Here is a 16,771-nt window from a genome sequence, read left to right as displayed (position 1 = left end):
GGGGCCTTCACTGTCAGACCCGCAGGCCAGAAAACCCTAGTTTAATTTAAAATATCTTCGGGTAAAATTTCTGGGGTTTTAGCTCAGTTTGCCGCCGCGTCGCCAAAGCGAGGCCTGCGGAGCGGGATGAGCAGGGACCTGAGGGGCGGCAGGGGGTGCGCCCGGGGAAGAGGCCCTCAGGGGTGGCGAGGAGGGTGGCGAGGGGGATGGCGAGGCGGATGGCGAGGCAGAGGACAGAAGGGAGAGTGGAGAAGAATGCCCGAACCTGGTGAGCCAGCCCGTTTTATGAAGCCTAAATGCTTTTCTTTTGACTGACTAGGCAAATACATCTGTTCGTCTCCCGGCGTTGGTCCTAAATAAGGGTTCTTCACCCGGTGTGCAAAAAACCCAATCGACATGCTGAGTCAAGATGTTTGTCTTTATTTCAATTCTGCAGAATTGGGCGCTGGGCATTTAACAGCAACCAGCACACCACATGTTTCTGGCAGTCCAATATTTATAGTGATAAGATACATCTGATTGGTGAGCTAGAGTTCTTTTACCATCCCTCATCATACACATGTGTTCAAGTTAATATTTTTAATATTTTGGGATATCTCCTTAAATAATGTGCTCATTATTTACGAGTTCATTTTAGTATTATGGTCTTTTAAGGCTCCTCTCATACACTTATCTCGACTCCATTCCAAAGACGATAGGTCTTGTCATGCTCCACTCAAATCAGAGACTGGGAGTGTACTCCCTTCCGTGGGCCTTGTTCGCCTGCAGTAAGCTTTCAAGATGGTAATCTCTCAACAACTCAATTTCTTTGATCTAAGTTTCGGTTAATTGTTTCTACATCTAGTCCAAGTGCAAAAGACACAATTAAGTTTTTCTTTCAGGAGTTCAGCTAAAGTTCAATCAAAGTTCTATTACTATTTTATACAAAGCACTTAAGTAACTTTTTTGACCATATTCTTTCGACATCAGCAGTGGTTGAAAGAATCACTGAGAATAAAACTTGGAAAGTTTTAGTATTCACATTGTTTTAATCCCCATTTTATTTTTTTTTTTTTAGTAAAATCTCGACTAGTTCAATCAACGCTGGACCAGTTTATTCCCTATAAGGGCTGGAAACTTTATTTCTCTGAAGGTATTTTTAGACCAAAATTATATGTAGCAAGTATTTTATTTCATTTTTTTTCTCTAATTGGTTATAAGTAGAGGGAATAACTTCAACAGAAAGCAACTGAAATTCCTATTTGTTATATAAAAAAGTTAATACAATAGAGATTTCAGTCTTGTGGCATGCTGTAATCTCTGTGGGCTCCAAACCTTGGAAAGGGATCTTGAATAGTGTAAAATGTGATCTTTCTTAGACTTGTTTGATTGGCCACATAAAACCTTCAGTCTATCAAAGACTGGAATATACATATCTCTGCTCTACTTTACTTGACCCTATGTGCTTGTCTTATGTCATCTTAGACAAAGTTCTGGTTTGTAACAGGTTGTATAATAGAACATTACTGTGATACTGTAGAGATCTATCGTCTTCCTCAGTTTTGTAATGCAGAAAAACAAGGGAAGAGAAATTGCCTCTTTGTGTTATTTTGTGAAGTGGAATTAATTATTTACATCAATTACTAATGCAAAGTGTTTCTAATTAGCTTATGCTGACAAGTCTCCTTTTGTCCAGAAGACTCAAGCCTTTGAAAAGTTTTTCATGCAACGCATTGAGCTTTATGATAAGGTAAAAGCAAAACAAAACACTCTCCCCCCCGACACCTATTGTTGATACAATAACATTCCAGATTTTATGTGTTTTCTCCAACAAAAATAACTGTCATAGATATGAAATGTTTATGATTTGATTTGGATGTGTTGTGTTTATAATTTTAAGTGTATTTGTTAACTTAAAATGTTTCACAGGATGAAATAGAAAGAAAAGGAAGTATTCTTGTGGATTATAAGGAACTAATACAAGACAAAGAACTGACTAAATCAATACCAAATATATCTACTGAATTAAGGGATATGCCTCAGAAAATACTGCAGTGTATGGGTCTGGCAATTCATCAGGTAAATATGATATTCTAATGCATAGAAGTACAACCCTCACAAAGAATCAGTGGGACTTGAAGGTAATTATCTCATTATGAACCCCAAATCTCTGTTTTTCTGTCTTACAGAAATTTACTGTTTATTCAAAACTCAAACTTCCATTTCTCCACCATTGGACACATCTCCACCATAGGCCATATGGCCTACAAAATCCTGCTTTGAAATTGCTTTGTGGTCTTGGTATATTTTGCTTAGCCGTCATCAAAGCAGTTGATCAAAACTAAGTGTAGTTCAAACGCTTATTTAGCGGGGAGTTCTAATTCCTGTTTTATTAATGTACCATGAGTTACATGTGCTGTGTCACACCTCATGCAGCTGGTGGGTGAATGGTGAGCTGAGTCAAGAATTCCTGGCTCTGTTCAATGTCTCTAAGTAGCAATTGGCAGCTTGTTGACAGGCAAGTTCTCAGATGGTTGTGCTTTAGTCAAATACCACACATCGATCACCATTGAAGATTATTGTATGTGGTTTGGGTTTTTTTTAATTAAAGAAGCAACCACAACGAATGTGTTCATTTTAAATTACCTTTAAAATGAACACATTTATTTAAATTACCTTTAAAATGAAGCTTAAAACTTTTCAGAAGCAGAAAAACACGGTTTAACGTAGGTCACTAGACAGCAGAGGGCTCTTAAGATTCCAGCAGTGGGTCTGATCGTAAGGGATAGTAATCAAATTTAATAGCAAATTGAATCCATGTTGCATGGATACTAAGTTTGTGTCTGCCTTTCTGTCCTGTCTAGGTGCTAACAAAGGACCTTGAAAGGCATGCTGCAGAACTGCAGGTGCAGGAAGGATTACCGCTTGATGGAGAAGCTATCATAAATGTGCCTCTCATTCATGCTAGGTAATGGGTGTTGAGTATTTGGTCTGTTTTCAGATTTATTTGGATTCAGGATTTATTTGCCTAATGTCTAATGGCTGTCAGTGTCTGTGCGTGGTGCTGAAGGCTTACTTATTTTATTGAGAGATTTGGCTCTGAAGCGATTTCCAGAAGAACAGTCTACATTTTGCTTTTTTTTTCTTCACCATGACAAAATCTAGACTGTCATGGTGAAGAAAAAAGCAACCTGAAACCTGCGTATAAGCTGAAGAAAAGCTTATAAATAGAAAAGTAACTTAAGTAGAACGACTGTTCTGTGGAACACATTTTAATTTAAAATAGAGAAATGTATTTAATCTTCTGTTTACTGGAGAAGCTGGGAAGACGTTATGATCTAGCCTTTTGTTAGCAAGAAGCTTGTCTTCATATAGAAGTTGATTTACATTTATTAAATGACTACTGGTATGGAAGTCTCAAGAATATGAATTCTAATTAATGAAACTAATTTGAAATGAACAAGCTGAGGTTATACTAATTCTGAACAAGCATGTACTTACAAGAATCATCATTATTATTATTATTTTTAAAATGTCACTTTCTTTGAGTTCTTAATGAAACAAGCCCTTAGCACAATTATTTTTTCTTTGTCAGAATTAATGGCATCTCAGACTTCAGGAGTCTGAGGGGGACTGGGAGTATAAGCCCTGCTTGAGCTTGGTTTGGTTTGTTGTTTGTTTTTTTTTTCCTGCTGTTGCTGGTTTTGTATGGGAAAGTATAATATTTGGGCATGGCAGGTGGATTTAATTTGGGGGTTTGTCACACTATGATGTATTTTTAAGTTTTTCATTATTATAAAACTGCACTCTTTTAATTACATAGTAGAATGTGTTTAAGAAAAACCTGTAGCCAAAAAAGGCATATACAAGCTCTCGTATTCTTAGAGGCAGTTATGGACCATTATCCCTTAGAGGAAAGTAAGTCAATAAAGTCAAATAAGTAAATAAAATATCATGCTCCTAGTATGGTTCTGCAGCATAGGCAGGGTTGAACAATGAGATGGTAGTGTTCAGGGTTCTAAGCGGAGGGAGCAGGGCAAACCCTGGATTTCAGGAGCCAGACTCTTCTCATTGGTGCCCAGTGACAGGACAAGGGACAGTGGGTACAAATTAAAACACTTAAAATTCCACCTGAACACAAGAAAACACAATTTTACTGTGAGAGAGGTTGTGTGGTCTCCATCTGTGAACATCCACAAAACTCAACTGGACGTGTACCTGGGCGACCTGCTCAAGCTGACCCTGCTGGAGCAGGAGGGTTGGACTACACAGTCTCATGAGGTTCATTCCACAATAAATGATTCTGTTTAAAGTTTGTTATTCTTAATTATTTGACTAGGTATTCTTTGTTGTCCTTAACAAGGTGCAGTGTGCTGTACCTGATGACAGCTTCTTATGTCTTTGAAACACAAAACCTCACCTTTCTTTTTGGAGCATAGGTGTAATAGATCTTTGATCCTTTTGTGTTGCAAATCTAAACTCTGGTCTTAATCTCAAAGATGGTTCAGAAAGATGGTTATAGATGACTATAAAGTAATTTCTTTTGTATCACTAGTCTTTGTTGTTTCCAGGAGAGAGGTATCACTATATAAATAAACAGTACAGCTGTTGAGGTGTGTACACTTGGGGAATCTCAAATGTTATGCTGCTTTCTAGAATGGGGAACCAATGCTATGGGTCCACAGACAAAATATTTCTAACTGCTCTGGATTACTGTTAATAATTAGTGTGTAAACCTTGTTGTTGGCTGTGGGATTTTTTTGTTTGTTTGGGTTAGGGGGGGTTGGGTTTTTGTGTTTTTGTTTTTTGTTTTTTTTTTTTTTTTGTTCTGTGTTAAAGTATGGTAAGCTTTCAAAATGTTAACCCTTAACTTTTGTGTAGGGTGTACAACTATGATCCACTAACGCAGCTGAAAAATGTTCGGGCCAACTGCTATGGAAAATATATTGCCTTGCGTGGTACTGTTGTGCGCGTCAGTAACATTAAGCCTCTCTGCACTAAGCTTGCTTTTGTATGTGGCACATGCGGAGATGTTCAGAGCGTGCCTCTACCTGATGGAAAGTATACTCTTCCAACTAAGGTAAGTAAATACCGTTTAACTTCATACTTTTCCCTTATCTGTAGTGGTTTGGCAAAAAGCAGCACCGCTGGTATTACAGAAAAAAAATTAACCTTTAAAGGTAGGTTAAACAACTGATGTGTTAGGAAAAAAATTAAACTTACCATACATTAAACTTACCTTTGTATTATTGCATTGTTATTTGAAAAAATTGTATCCTGCTGCAACAAAAGCAGTGTGTAGAAACTCCCTCAAAACTAGAGGGGGGAAAAAAATAATCTCTTCTCCTTTCACCAGTTACGTTTAAAAAGCCACCTCTACCTCACTGTGGTGGTTTTCTGTGCTTAGATTAGGGTTTTTCTGGGTTTCGTTTAGAACTTTCTATTTTAATTACAGAGTTTATCTTGATTTAAAAAGTCATTAGACATAGAAAGTGCCCAGTTATTTTGTTACCCAATGTGCTCAAGTGAAAAAAATATCTCCTCTGGAACATCTGCAAATATAAAAAAAAAACAACCAAAAAAACCCCACCAACACCAAACAAACAAAATCCCCACAAAAAAACACCCACCACATCCCCTTCCCTGTCCCGCAATACCCAAAACCACAAACCAGTTCACCAAGGGGATCACACAATTCAGCTGCATTTGCTCTAACAACTGTGAGTCGGGGTTCAGGTGTCTGCACTTGATAGCTCTTTATTAATTATATATGTGCTAATTTGTAGTCCTCATTTAACTAGCTTTTTTCCTGAAATGGTGTTAACAAATCGCATTGCTTTGCTTGCTTTCTTTTTTTTTTTTTAAACCAAATAAGCCAATTCCAAATTTCAAAAAGGTTGCGAATGAATAGGAATTACTGTTTTACAGTGCCTTGTTCCCGAGTGCCGTGGCCGGTCCTTCACAGCTGACAGAAGCTCTCCTTTGACCACTACAGTGGACTGGCAGTCTGTTAAGTAAGCGGGTCTTTCCTTCCATACAAAAATGTAATGCAACAGAGTAGTCAAAAAGCGACAGGATGGCTCCTTCCATGTTATACTGTGTATATTCTTTAATAATCTTATTCTTTTGCACAAGTATACTTTGTATATTGAACCTACTCAATATAATAGCTTCTTGGAAATTCCCCCTACCATAACTGAGTTCTTTGAGAAATGTTCAGTTTGTACTCTTTGCAGTTTTCCTGGTCATTTCTAATTGCATCTGTTACTTAGTATTCCCTTTAATGAGCTGTAAGTCAGCTAGAAAAGCCCGATTAAATGACATTGGTCAGCAGTGATAGTTGAATGAATTGAAAGTAAATTTGTGGGTTAAAAATCTTAGATTGAAGTGATACTGTATCCCCCAGTCCTTAAGTCACACGCAGTAGAAGGAAATAGCGCTGCGCCTACCCATTCATCTACTTTCTATGCCTAATCAGCAAGTAGGTATGCCTACAATTTCTGAGACCTTTGCTATGGGGAACAAGTTTGGTTTTCTTTACTAATGTTCTGTAATAGAAATAATTTAAAAAGTAATTTGAAAAAAGTGCTGACGTTCTTATCAGCAGCTCTAGAGGGTGCTGTTTATTGCAGCTTCTTAAGAAAAGCTCAACTCAGAGCTCCAAGGAAAACTATCAGACCTCTAAGATCTGACTCAAAACTGGAACCTTTTAAAGAATTTCTTAGTTGCTAGCATTTTACAACCATACAAAGAGTGAGCTACTGTTACTGTTATGGCCTGAGAAATTTCTTAGGTTTTGCTGGGGTTAAAATGCCAATTAAGTGTTCATCAGGGCTACGACGTCTGACCTCTTAATTTTTGTATATGAGGTCCATCTTATTTCATGTACTGTAATTATTTCTACGTAAACACGCTCATCAGTGCTAGAAGATCTGAATTTCAACATTGTTTATCATTTCTGGACTTCACAGTTATTGCCTTTCTGGGTTCTATGCATAATGTATAAAATGTATTTCTTAAAGTCTGAACTGAAAAAGTCTGTTTCTCTAAATTCAGCACTGCTGATTCTAGGATTTGTCGGGGCATTTCTGCTGTCTCCCTTTTCAATTTGGAAAGGTTTGGTTGGAAGCACACAGCTGCAGATCTTGTATGCCATAACTGAATAAGCAATGTCATACATGGAGCGTACGCTCACCTCGTGTTTTGCAGGGTGCAGGAGCTCATGTCGGATGATCAGCGAGAAGCAGGCCGAATCCCTCGCACAATTGAATGTGAACTGGTTCAAGATCTTGTGGACAGCTGTGTCCCAGGAGATATGGTCACAATTACAGGGATAGTTAAGGTGTCGAGCACTGAGGAAGGTAAAATACATCATCTGAGAACACCTTTTCCTAGTGACTGCTCAAGAACAACAGCCATCCCCCTCAATTTATGCTCTCAAAGTTGTAAATACATTAAGCGTATATTGCTTCAAAAGTTCCCAAAGTTTTATAACGAGGAGTTATTTTGGAAAAGCCCAAAGCAGTGCTGTCCCAGAGGAGCACTGTCTCTAATGTCTGCTGACAGAGAGGGGTTTTGGCAACACACTGGCCTGTGGTCCCGAATCTGCAGTGCCAGTCTGATGTTTCAGTACGTCAGCTGAGAGGAAAGCCTTCTCTGGACCGCTCATGTAAGGGGGACATCCTTATTTCCTAAAGTCTTTCTGAGAGACTACCTCTTTTTTTTTCTTTTTTCATTTTTGTTTTTCACCAAAGTGAGGCTGTAATAGAATATATTGCAGAGAACTGCAGTACTGATTTACTGTGACATCACGTTCTCTGCTCAGTAATCATTGGAGGATATAGAAAATGATGAATTATTAAGTTACACATTTAATTCTTCTGCACTATGGATTTTTTTTTCCTGTAAGTATTGAACAGAAACGTTTTTATGATCAACTTATATAATGTAATAATTTAAAATTCCTGGAAAACTTCATTTATTCTGGGAGAAAATGCTCTCTCCTAATCCAGCAAAATATTTTATTGCGTACCTAAATGGATGGAACTTCAAGAACAGATGCAACTAGAAACTTACAAACTTGGTATCAATTTTCAAAAATGTAGATGTTCAATTACCTAAATATGAACATTTTGCACATGACTCTACTTCCTATTTCTTAATTACCTCATGCCATTTGTAAATAGCATCAGTACTTAATGATATAAAAAATACTCCTTCATCCTTTCTCAATTTCTCTAACAGGAGCTTCTAAAAACAAGAATGACAAGTGTGTGTTCTTGTTGTACATTGAGGCAAATTCTGTCAGCAACAGTAAAGGGCAAAAACCAAAGAATTTTGATGATGAGACTTTTCAAAGATCGTTCATGGAGTTTTCACTTAAAGACCTCTATGCTGTTCAAGAAATTCAAGCTGAGGAAAATCTGTTCAGGCTCATCGTGAAGTAAGTTGTGTCAGACCTAGACTAGGTCTAGGATTAGATTTCTGAATTGGCATGACCAACATCAGACAGCTAATCTTTTAAAGCTATGAAATGTCTAAGGCTTGTGCAACAGACACCACAGAGATTTAACAAACTTTAGCGACCAGCAGGCTCGGGAGGAAGTGAAAGTAGTAAAGTGGGGATGTCAGTACTCTGGGAGGGATTGAAGGATACAGGGAAGGTAAGAGTGTTTCAGTTCAACCCGGAGGCAGAAAGCCATGGGTAAAAAGGGCAATTAATTAATGTTGTTCCTCGCTGAGCAAATTCAACTCGCAAGCACCATTTTGTTCTCTGCTCTACTTTTCCTACAGCAGAGGAAAGAGGTGCAAGAACTGAGCAGAGGGTGTGAAAGACCCGCAGTTCAGACTGAGAAGTACTCTTCTAGCTGGGGTGTCCCTGGGGTCCTCCCAGTGGAGTCAGAACCCACAAAACTAGCACCTTTAAAAGGAGGGTTACTTGATGAAAATAAGAACAGGTGCAGAAACCACTGGGAAACTGGTTCTCCTCTGTGTTTGTGCACACTCAAGGGAAAGGCTTTTCTTATCGTTTGAAGCACATCTGGTTATCTGCAAATTTCAAGAAATGTGACGCTTTTGCATTTAAACTGATTCTGTTGTAAAATCAGCAACAACTAAACAAAAGATTTATATATTTAAGTATTTTTATATATTTAAGTAGTCTGTGACAAGGGAGACAGAGCAAGCAATTATTTAATAGTAATACAAGATTTATATTCCCCTTATGTTACAGTGTTCTTTGTTTTTCAGCTCTCTTTGTCCTGCAATCTACGGCCATGAGGTAAGTAATTTAACAGCTCTGCTTGTTACTTCAGTTTGAATTGTTTATGCCACAGGAAACTCCTAAAGGATTTATAATGCGTCTCTGGGGTGAGGGGAAGGGGCAGGGACTGTATTTACAGGTGACTGCGTGTCACATAACCTTAAGTTCAGCCATCCAGAAGGAAAGGGTTATTACAGCCAGTTCTAGGGAGCTGTCAGTATTGGTCACCATGATCAAATACTTATTAGTGTTGGTATGTCCCACAGATTGTAAAGGCAGGTTTGGCCCTGGCATTATTTGGAGGATGTCAGAAGTTTGTAGATGACAAGAACAGAATCCCGGTGCGAGGAGATCCACATGTTCTGGTCGTTGGAGATCCAGGATTAGGAAAAAGTCAAATGTTGCAAGTATGGGTTGATTTATTTCTGTTGTCTGATTGTATTTTTCTCAAACTCCTTGCTAACTTGACTTGCTGTAAACATGATAGGATAGCTGTGCTAAGACCAAAGGGTTGCTTGAGCCTGGCTGGAGCTATTTTTTCATGTAGGATGCCTCAAATATAGGAGAGTACCCAAAGGGGTCTCGTGCTGTCCTCTCCAGGGAGCCTTGCAGAAGGGATCCAGCCTGTTAAAGCACTTACCAAAGCAGGTGTACTTGGTCAGGTCTGTGGGCTGTCAAATATAGGCTTGCTCTCCTGCCCTTATATAGCTTTTTTTCACCAACCCTTTTCCCCAGTGGGGAGTTCTACTCTTTCCTATCTTCATTTAGCTGATCCATTGTCAAATGAAATAAGTATGCTCTTGGAACTAATGCAACTTTAAATACCATATCACTCACCTTCTGTGAGGTTTACTTCCATTCTCTTACCTATTTCTATGTTGCTAGCACAGACCTTGGCTTTCTGGGAAAGGGACCTGCTGCTGCATTTGGGTTTTAATCTTGGTAGGCATTTCTGCATGACTGACAAAGTCGGTTAGCAATAGAAATTTTTTGTCTTGGACGGAACGGTTTTCACATTCTGTGTCTTTTCCCATGGTTCCTGTGAAGTGCAAGAGGGACAGAGTTCACCTAGACCTGCAGCATTGCATACCTCATTTAAAAAGTCTGAGGCTTTCTAATGTGAACATGTTATGTTAGGATATGACCTGCAATAACTTAACCAAAGTGCTGGATTTATGTGCAAGCATCTTGGCAAACAATTTTATTTTTTTTTTCACTGTATGGGGACTGTCTACCGTAGAGTAGATGATTTGTTTTTTCTCATCGTTACTAAATAACAGAGTGCCATCCAAGAGAAGCTACCAATCTGTTCCTCAGATTTCTTGTTCCCTGAGACAAGGTTCCTCTCAGTCATCACTGTCACAGGAAAAAAAATCCCGAGAAGAAAACCAAACTGTTTAGGAGGCAGGTTTTTTTTGGTTGGGTGGGTGGGTTTTTTATTCAATACTCAGTGCCTGTCACATACCTGGTACTGAACAAATATGCTTTGGGTGTTATCTTCTAAATAGAATAGAGGCAGCAGTAACTACAGAGATTTACTGGGAAAATCCAGTTATAACTGTATTCTAGGCAAATTTAACTGTAACATCTGTGTTCAAGCTTACCATGCTTTGCTTTTCTAGTTCATATTTCAAACGGTAAGCTGCTCTCTGGATACTAGAGTCATGGAGAAGACTAGGACTGTCCTTTATCCCCTCGCTGTGGGAAGAACTATGCATGTTCCTCTGAAGTAGCTTGTGTTGGGCACTGGGACAAGCTGTTAGTCTAAATAGACCTTGGGGGTCTGAAGATACAGGAATTCTGTATCTGCAGTTCCGTGGTGGATAGCGTGTCCCCAGGCATTTCAACATACTTCGAAATGTGAGTGCCGTGCCCGAGGTCCTAGTAGACATGGCTGTGCCCCAAGAATTCCTCCTGTTTCGCAGAAGTGCATCTCTTGGGGTTGCAAGGAGTTATAACTTTACTGTTGGGCCATGTTAAGTAGAAAGAAATAAATTTGGGTTTACTTTGAATTGTTTCTCTAGAATAAGGCTTATGAAATGCTTCACCTTGAGGGAGGGAAAAAGTATTTATTTCTCTTCTAGGCAGTGTGTAATGTTGCTCCTCGAGGTGTGTATGTTTGTGGTAATACTTCCACCAGCTCTGGCCTGACTGTTACACTGTCTAGAGATGGGGCTTCTGGAGATTTTGCCTTGGAAGCTGGTGCTTTGGTGCTTGGAGATCAAGGTAATACATGTAATGCTACAGATTTTGTATGACCGTGTAGGGGAGGCGGGAGTGTGTGTGCTGCTGAGTCTAAGACTAACTACAGTACTTGCATAACGGTGGACTAAAAATGTAAATTTGAAGTATGATACTGGCTTTCCACAACTTGGGAAGTTCTGAGCTTCTCCACTTCTCTGGAGGTGGTTCCTGCTTCCCTAGGGCTTAGGATGTGTATGAAACTGGAGTTCTTATTTAACGTGTCAAAGAACTAGGATTTCCTTGTTGAGAAATCTCTGACTTAATGGCAGCTGCTGGACTCTTACTGTTTTTGAAAAATAGCTGGCATATAAGATTTGTCATCTATTTCTATTTTTAAAAAGCTTCTTAATGTGTAATCAAGACACTGCTTCCTCAAGCCAGGCCAACTTCATAATGGTTCAGCTGCAGCACCATGAAATTAAAACAAACCTTGCTGAAACAGAGTCTTGGTCTGAGGTCTCCCACAGCCCCTAGGACTCTAGATTGGACCTGTGATGTAGCACTGGATTTGTAGCATACGCTTGTCCATCAGTTAATGGTTTTTTTCTAATAAGTCTTTGTCCTGTGTTAATTGCTTCCAGGAATTTGTGGAATAGATGAATTTGATAAGATGGGGAACCAGCATCAGGCTTTGTTGGAAGCCATGGAACAGCAAAGCATCAGCCTTGCCAAGGCTGGCATTGTTTGCAGTTTGCCAGCTCGGACGTCTATTGTTGCTGCAGCAAACCCAGTTGGAGGGCATTATAACAAAGCCAAAACAGTGTCTGAGAACTTAAAGTGAGCACTTTCTGAAATGCTGCTTATATAGTTTACATTCGGGAGCGGGTGCTTCTGGCAGTCTTATTCGTATGCAATTGCTTTCTAGTTTCCTGGAGCTTGGATGCAAACTTACTGTAATAATTTTTTGTGGGTTTTGAGAGAGAAATTGCTGTTCTGCTTTATTCTAGATGAATGGGACAGGATTTTTAAAGTGTCTTGGAAGCAGAGCAGAGTTGCTGTAAGTTTTCCACTTCTTCATGAGCACTGTGTGGTTTTGTTGTCTTTACTCTAGAATGGGGAGTGCTTTACTCTCGAGATTTGATCTAGTTTTCATTTTGCTGGACACCCCAAACGAAGATCACGATCACTTGCTGTCTGAGCACGTGATGGCGATCCGAGCGGGAAAGAAGGCAGCATGCAGCAGCGCTGTTGTGACTCGTACCAACACGCAGGATCGCTCTGTTCTCGAAATTGTTTCAGATCGACCGCTGCTTGAAAGACTAAAGGTAGGACTTGTCCTGTGACTGTTGCTATGCCCCTTCCTGCGGTGTTCCTTGCGTTGGGACCTGGCAACCCCAACCTGCTTGATGTCCTCTCCCACTCCCATTCTTCCCATGATAATTGGCTCTGAATTAAAGAGGAAGTGTTTAAGGCTATAGCCACCAGTTTCTCCCAATTGTCTGTTGTAGCTGACATTATCTACCCTGCTGGAGCTGCTAAAGATGTGTCCCAAGCCATCTTCATCTCCACACAGAAGAGAATTTATTAGCTGAGCTGGCTTTTTTTTTGGCTGCAGTAGTGATAAGATACTTTGCATGAGATGCTCTAAAGCAAATTTGCTGTGTTTTGTTTCAATAAAGCGCTACAGAACTAGACTAGATATAATAATTTGATCGAACACAATGTACTGTGAAGTACTGAATCCGAATAAAGCAGGGTGTAAAGAAATCCTTGGGAATCTGCAACTCACGACAAATTTGGGGATTACAGGAGAGGAAGCGTATTTCTTGTTAAACTTAACTGATCAGTTTGAAGGCTGATATTGTCAAATGCCAGGTCTTGGGAGGAATATTCCCTACTGGAGCTAAACATGCACTTTTGGAAATGGGACGTCAGCAGCGATGGTTTAATCTTCTGTAGAGATATATCTTAACAACAATTGGGAAACTGGATTTTCTCTTTTTAAGAAAGAATTCTTGATATAGTCAAATCCTATTTGGCACTTCTTATCATTGCAAATGAGAAGCTTCAGCTGCTTTTTCTGAAATGGCCAAGTGTGTTTAATTGCATGTCTAAGCAGAGTGTATGGACTTTTTAAGTACACAGTTCATGTATGAAGCACTAAAGACCTTACAGTGAAGATTTCACCAGATGAAGCATAGAAGATGAAAATTTTATGATAAAATTTGTATTGCATAGGGTTCCAACAGACAGAAATATAAGCTCTGTGTAATTGGGTTAGGTCTTACCAGGAGAAAACTTTGATGCCATTCCACATCAGCTGCTGAGGAAATACGTCGGATATGCTCGGCAGTATGTTCACCCAAATTTATCTCCAGAAGCTGCTCAGGTCCTGCAGGAATTCTACCTTGAGCTCCGGAAACAGAACCAAGGAGTAGACAGCACACCGATCACCACGAGGCAACTAGAGTCACTGATTCGACTTACGGAGGTAAATGCAAGCTGTAATACTTAAGGGACTGAAAGCAAAGAAATTACCCCTAAAGCGCTACTGATATATAAAAGTATCCTATAACTTTTGACAGTTTATTCACCTCTATCCTTTTTTGTTGTTAAAAAAAACAAAAAAAAACAAAACCAAAACAAGAACACAAAACAGTGAGAATGCAAGAAACTTGCAAATGCTTAAGAGCTACTGTTGCTTAAAGCCTCTTACAAAGTAAAACACCCTTGAGGAGGTGGAAAGAGAATCTATCCCATACTCCTAAAAGGAGAAAAAGTAGGTGCAGGCAGAGACAAGCTGCTGCCCGTCTTGAATTTAAACTGTTGCTGTTTTCCCTAACACTATGCCTTAATATTTGTGCTGCTTCCTAAGAATACACTATTAAAAAGCAAATAAACTCCGAGCTTCAGCCTAATAATACAAGTATGCAAGAGATGACATTGAAATGCTATGCAAAAAAACCCTGAGGAATCTTCCTCTAAATCTTTGTAGGCTCAGGTTCCATCTCTGCTGCTAAAATTTGTGCTTGCTGTAGAGCAATGGTAGCCTTTTCTCACATCAGCTATAATATATCTTAAATACACCTTTGTGGGGTTTTTTGTTCTGTTTTAAGGCACGATCAAGGCTGGAATTAAGGGAGAAATCGACCAAGGAAGATGCTGAGGATGTAATAGAAATAATGAAATACAGGTAATACACACCGCTTTAAATAAAACATCACAGTGCTCTTCATTCAAAACTTTCTTTTCTTTTCAAATACAGATATGCAAACGCAGTGAAGAAATGACTTTATCAAGTTTAGGCCCACGATACCAATATTCAGATTTGTTAGCTCTTCTTCAAAAACTGACAGCAGCCCGAAGTTGAACACAATTGCTTAGGCCTTTGACTTGTATCATCATCACGGTTATGTATCTCTGTGCACAGTAATTTAGACATGAGGCACTGCCAAAGGGTTGTTTGTTTTTTTTCCTCTCATGTGATTACTCTCTGTTGTTGCAGTTGAACAATTTAAGTTTAAAAGTGATTTTGTCGGGGGTTTGGTCTAGGTTCCCTTGATAGTGGCTTTCTTACTAGGGGATGGTTTCCTACGTGGCTTCTGAAAGCCTTCTCAAGCAGTTATGTTTCAGGAAGCAAATTCATGTACTCTTGCTCTTACCTCCTGTTGATCTTTTTTTCATTTATTTTTAGCATGCTGGGAACCTACTCAGATGAGTTTGGAAAACTGGACTTTGAACGTTCACAGCATGGGTCTGGGATGAGCAATCGGTCACAAGCAAAAAGATTGGTTTCTGCTCTTAACAGTATTGCAGAGAGAACTTACAACAACCTCTTTGACTTGCAACAGCTTCGACAGATTGCAAAGGAGCTACAAATACGAGTAAGTTTGGAAATCGAGCATTTCTTCAACGACAAACTGCAAGACCAGCCAAAATTATTTGTGGCCAAATGGAAAATGGAAAAGGCGCATCTGTTGTGCCTCTCTGCAATGAACAGAAATAAGCAGTGTTTGCTGCTCTTAGGCTGAATGCTCTTCCCGAGTCACCTTTGCTTGTAAGCTTTACTAATCTTACTGGCTGTCTGACAGTAACCACTCCTTGCACTACTACGGGCTGGTTCTGCTCCTGAAGCTGGTCCTTAACAAAACTCTGCTTTGTTTCGTGAAAGGCAATTTTGGTTTCAGTAGACTTTACTTCCTCTGGCTCCCCAGGGGACACACCTATTTTAATTCTCAAATTTAGACAGCTCTGGTGTCCGTGTTCTGTTTCAGCAGTGCAGTGACGTTTCTGCTTGGCCTTCTCTGGCCCAAATAAGACACTTGAGTTTTCATTCCTGCTTTCCTGCTTCAAGCGTCCTAATATTGTAATTTGATAGGAACATCGTGTAGGACAGATGGCCCACAAATGTGATTTATCCTGTAATTGATTTGCATCCTGTACTTATTGTATTATCAATAGCTAATCCTACTTTTTGCTTCATGATAAAAAGCTTTAAATGCCAATTTAAACCTTCCAACTGGATTTCAGTGTAGTGAGTGAAAAGTAGGGATAATTAATTTCTCTTTATGGCACTTTTTATGGGCAATAATGCTGTGTTTTCTGTTACCTGATTAACCTACTTTGGCCTGCTAGGGCGAGATGGCTTCAGTTGCCAAACTTGTTCAAATCGTGACTGTACCGAAGTCTGGATATGGTGTGAACCCTGTCTGACAGAACGTGTTCTTGACAGCTGTCTTCTCGCATGATGATTCATTCATTCAGTGACCAGTTACCTATAGCTAATTCAATTAATTTGAATTTTCCCTTTATAGATAGATTACTTTTTGCCCACAAAGTTCTACACCTGTAGCAAATACTTGGAAATCAGTGAGAGTTGGAGAAATCAGACTTTTCTGTGGTAGATACTTGTGTTTCAGAACTTAGATTTATACACATGGAACTCTGCATATTTTCTGCATGTCGTAAAGTGGAGAACAGTTGTTCCATGTAACACCACAGTAAAAACAGCATGTGAGTAAAGCACAAAAGGCTGCAACTGACTGTATGCCACCTCCTAGTAGGTCAGGTGTTTGCTAAAGCAACTAAGCTATTCTCAGCTCACTTTATTTCACTAAGTTCTTTCAAATTGTTTATGTCGCTGTACATCAGATAAAATGTCATTCTTCCAGTCCGATACTTATTTTTGTCTGTCTTTTCTTTTCCCAGGTATCAGATTTTGAAAGCTTCATTGGATCCCTAAATGATCAGGGCTATCTTTTGAAAAAAGGGTCCAGAGTTTATCAGCTCCAGACCATGTGAAAAGAGCCACTGGCATAAACTTTCTTGAGACACAACGGTGAGATC

The 16,771-nt window shown here is 39.4% G+C and overlaps 1 protein-coding gene across 2 annotated transcripts; it reads left to right on the top strand.

The window, feature by feature from the left end:
* The first annotated feature begins 126 nt into the window (after window positions 1-126).
* Window positions 127-16,761, top strand: MCM8 (minichromosome maintenance complex component 8). 2 transcript variants are annotated; one of them, XM_009892471.1, is made up of 18 exons: window positions 127-268; window positions 1,058-1,132; window positions 1,647-1,729; window positions 1,909-2,058; window positions 2,844-2,947; window positions 4,861-5,059; window positions 5,908-5,993; window positions 7,189-7,340; window positions 8,227-8,422; window positions 9,229-9,259; window positions 9,508-9,648; window positions 11,326-11,467; window positions 12,067-12,262; window positions 12,537-12,750; window positions 13,707-13,916; window positions 14,542-14,618; window positions 15,120-15,309; window positions 16,634-16,761. In XM_009892471.1, exons 1-18 carry the CDS (start codon window positions 127-129, stop codon window positions 16,724-16,726), a joined length of 2,481 nt encoding a protein of 826 aa, XP_009890773.1. In that variant the 3' UTR covers window positions 16,727-16,761. The 2 variants fall into 2 exon arrangements, with proteins under 2 accessions (XP_009890773.1, XP_009890772.1); XM_009892470.1 differs by having other exon boundaries at window positions 8,224-8,422.
* The last annotated feature ends 10 nt before the right edge of the window (window positions 16,762-16,771 follow it).

This window comes from Charadrius vociferus, unplaced genomic scaffold, assembly GCF_000708025.1.
Source record: "Charadrius vociferus isolate BGI_N301 unplaced genomic scaffold, ASM70802v2 scaffold139, whole genome shotgun sequence".
Taxonomy (NCBI): domain Eukaryota; kingdom Metazoa; phylum Chordata; class Aves; order Charadriiformes; family Charadriidae; genus Charadrius; species Charadrius vociferus.
This window is presented reverse-complemented; position numbering and strand designations above follow the sequence as displayed.